The sequence below is a fragment of the Aplysia californica genome, unplaced genomic scaffold (genome assembly GCF_000002075.1).
Source record: "Aplysia californica isolate F4 #8 unplaced genomic scaffold, AplCal3.0 scaffold00048, whole genome shotgun sequence".
Lineage (NCBI taxonomy): Eukaryota > Metazoa > Mollusca > Gastropoda > Aplysiida > Aplysiidae > Aplysia > Aplysia californica.
In genome coordinates, this window is record NW_004797318.1 from 904,530 (window position 1) to 906,294 (window position 1,765).

A 1,765-nucleotide genomic window follows, 5' to 3' on the forward strand; every position below is an offset into this window, starting at 1 on the left:
TGTGTGTGTGTGTGCGTGCGTACAAGTGTGTGTGTGTGTGTACGTGCGTTCGTGCGTTCGTGCTTTTCTCACCTTAGCCAAAGAGATCTGTCTCACGTCCCCAGCTATGACAAAGAAACTGTGGTCTTCATCTGAGTCCATAGAAGATTCCAGAGTGACCTTTGACCCCGAGTATCGCGACACACGCTCCAGGCCCGCTCCATTTTCACCTGAAATAAAAAAAGTTTTAAAATAGTTTGGTTGTTTGTCACGGTTGCTATGTAGCCTATACATTTTTTAAACATTTAAATTTCAATAGACTTTAGTTAACATTTATCGTAGATTGGGGACTGTCATGTCTGCCACTCTTTGCTCTTTATGAAATTTTCACTGGGACTGTGCATCCCATGTGCGAGAAAAAAAAGGGCAAAATACCAGTTTCGCTATAAACTGAGTGCGCGTTCAACCTTTCTCTCCTTGCCCTTCACTTGATTCGAAATCAAGTCAAATGGTGCACTCAGTGGAGAACCGGGGATCATGTATGAGTGAACAGTCTTGGATATTGACTGTCCCCCAAATAACTCCCTCCTCTAAAGTCATGTTTTTCCACAAACATCATTTGCTCCACTTAACTATGACCTCAATGGGCACTTGGTATACATTGCAAGACTGCTTGTTTTTACTCGTTAAAGCCTGTTCTTGTAGGCCTATATGGTGATACTAAAGTTTTTTTGGTTTTGGTTTTTTGTTGTTGTTTTGTTTTGTTTTTTTGGGGGGTAAGTGTTTTACGGCGCTCGCAACTGCATAAGATCATATGAGCGCGCGGGACATATTAAACTTTTTCAGTTGGTAGGAAAGTTTGAATTTTGCCCGGGTGGCGGCCGAAGCCTGCTCTTATCGATTTTGGACCACCAAGAGATCTTTAACGAGCGCAACTTGCACACGAGACCTTCGATATTTTTCGCCCTTGTCCGAGAAGGCTAGGTGTAGATCTTTCCTACCAGAAGATCAGGGGTGTGGCTGAAAGACAGTAGTAAGAAGGAGCCATGGAGTCGGTAGAAAGGCTGCAGAAAGAGTCAGGAGCCCAGAGGAGGAGGCAAAGTAAGTGAAAGGGTAGGGGCAAAAAGAGGAAACGAAAGCAGACGCCAGAACATTGCTAGAGAACAGGAAAGGAGGTGAAAGGAGACAATCTTAGAAAAGAAAATTTTTCGGTCGCTACCCGGATTCGAACCCTGGACCTTTGAATGAGAGGCCAACACTTTAACTCTAGGCCACGAGAGCCCCCTACTAAAGTTTACACATTCGCAAAAATGCAGAACTCTATATAGGCACTACTAACATAGTGATAAAAACACAATGCTTAGTCTCATGCAATAGTTATGATGAAGCAAAAACGTGATCATAATTTAACTGTAGGCCTAATAATTTGAGTACTAGATCTAGTTCCCTACCCACCTCCCGTCACAACCATCTATCTTATCATCACCATTTGAATAATGGACGCGTGCGTCTTTGTGTGGTGCAGCAGTAAAGCACTTCACCGCCGCACGCAAAAGACCCTAATTTGATTCCCGTGTGGGAATAATGTTTATCAATTAGCTCGATCTCTCTGCTAGGATGCTGTATGCATGTGTATCAGCCTGGATTTCCTTCACAGGCAGGGTCAAAGCCTTCCTCGTAAATTTTAATAATATTATTACTGGTGTCGATGCAGGGGTAAACACAACTACATTGCGTATTGTTTGTGTTCGTTTGGGGGTTTTTTCTTTTGTTTTTTTGGTGGGGG

General features: G+C 43.2%; 1 protein-coding gene across 1 annotated transcript in view; it reads right to left on the bottom strand.

The window, feature by feature from the left end:
• The window catches only part of LOC101858249, a gene marked incomplete at its 3' end in the record, with an annotated part of 36,644 nt that overhangs the window by 14,324 nt on the left and 20,555 nt on the right, over positions 1-1,765 (bottom strand). Inside the window, 1 exon segment of the mRNA XM_035968267.1 lies at positions 72-211. Coding sequence (XP_035824160.1) covers positions 72-211 — 140 coding nt within the window.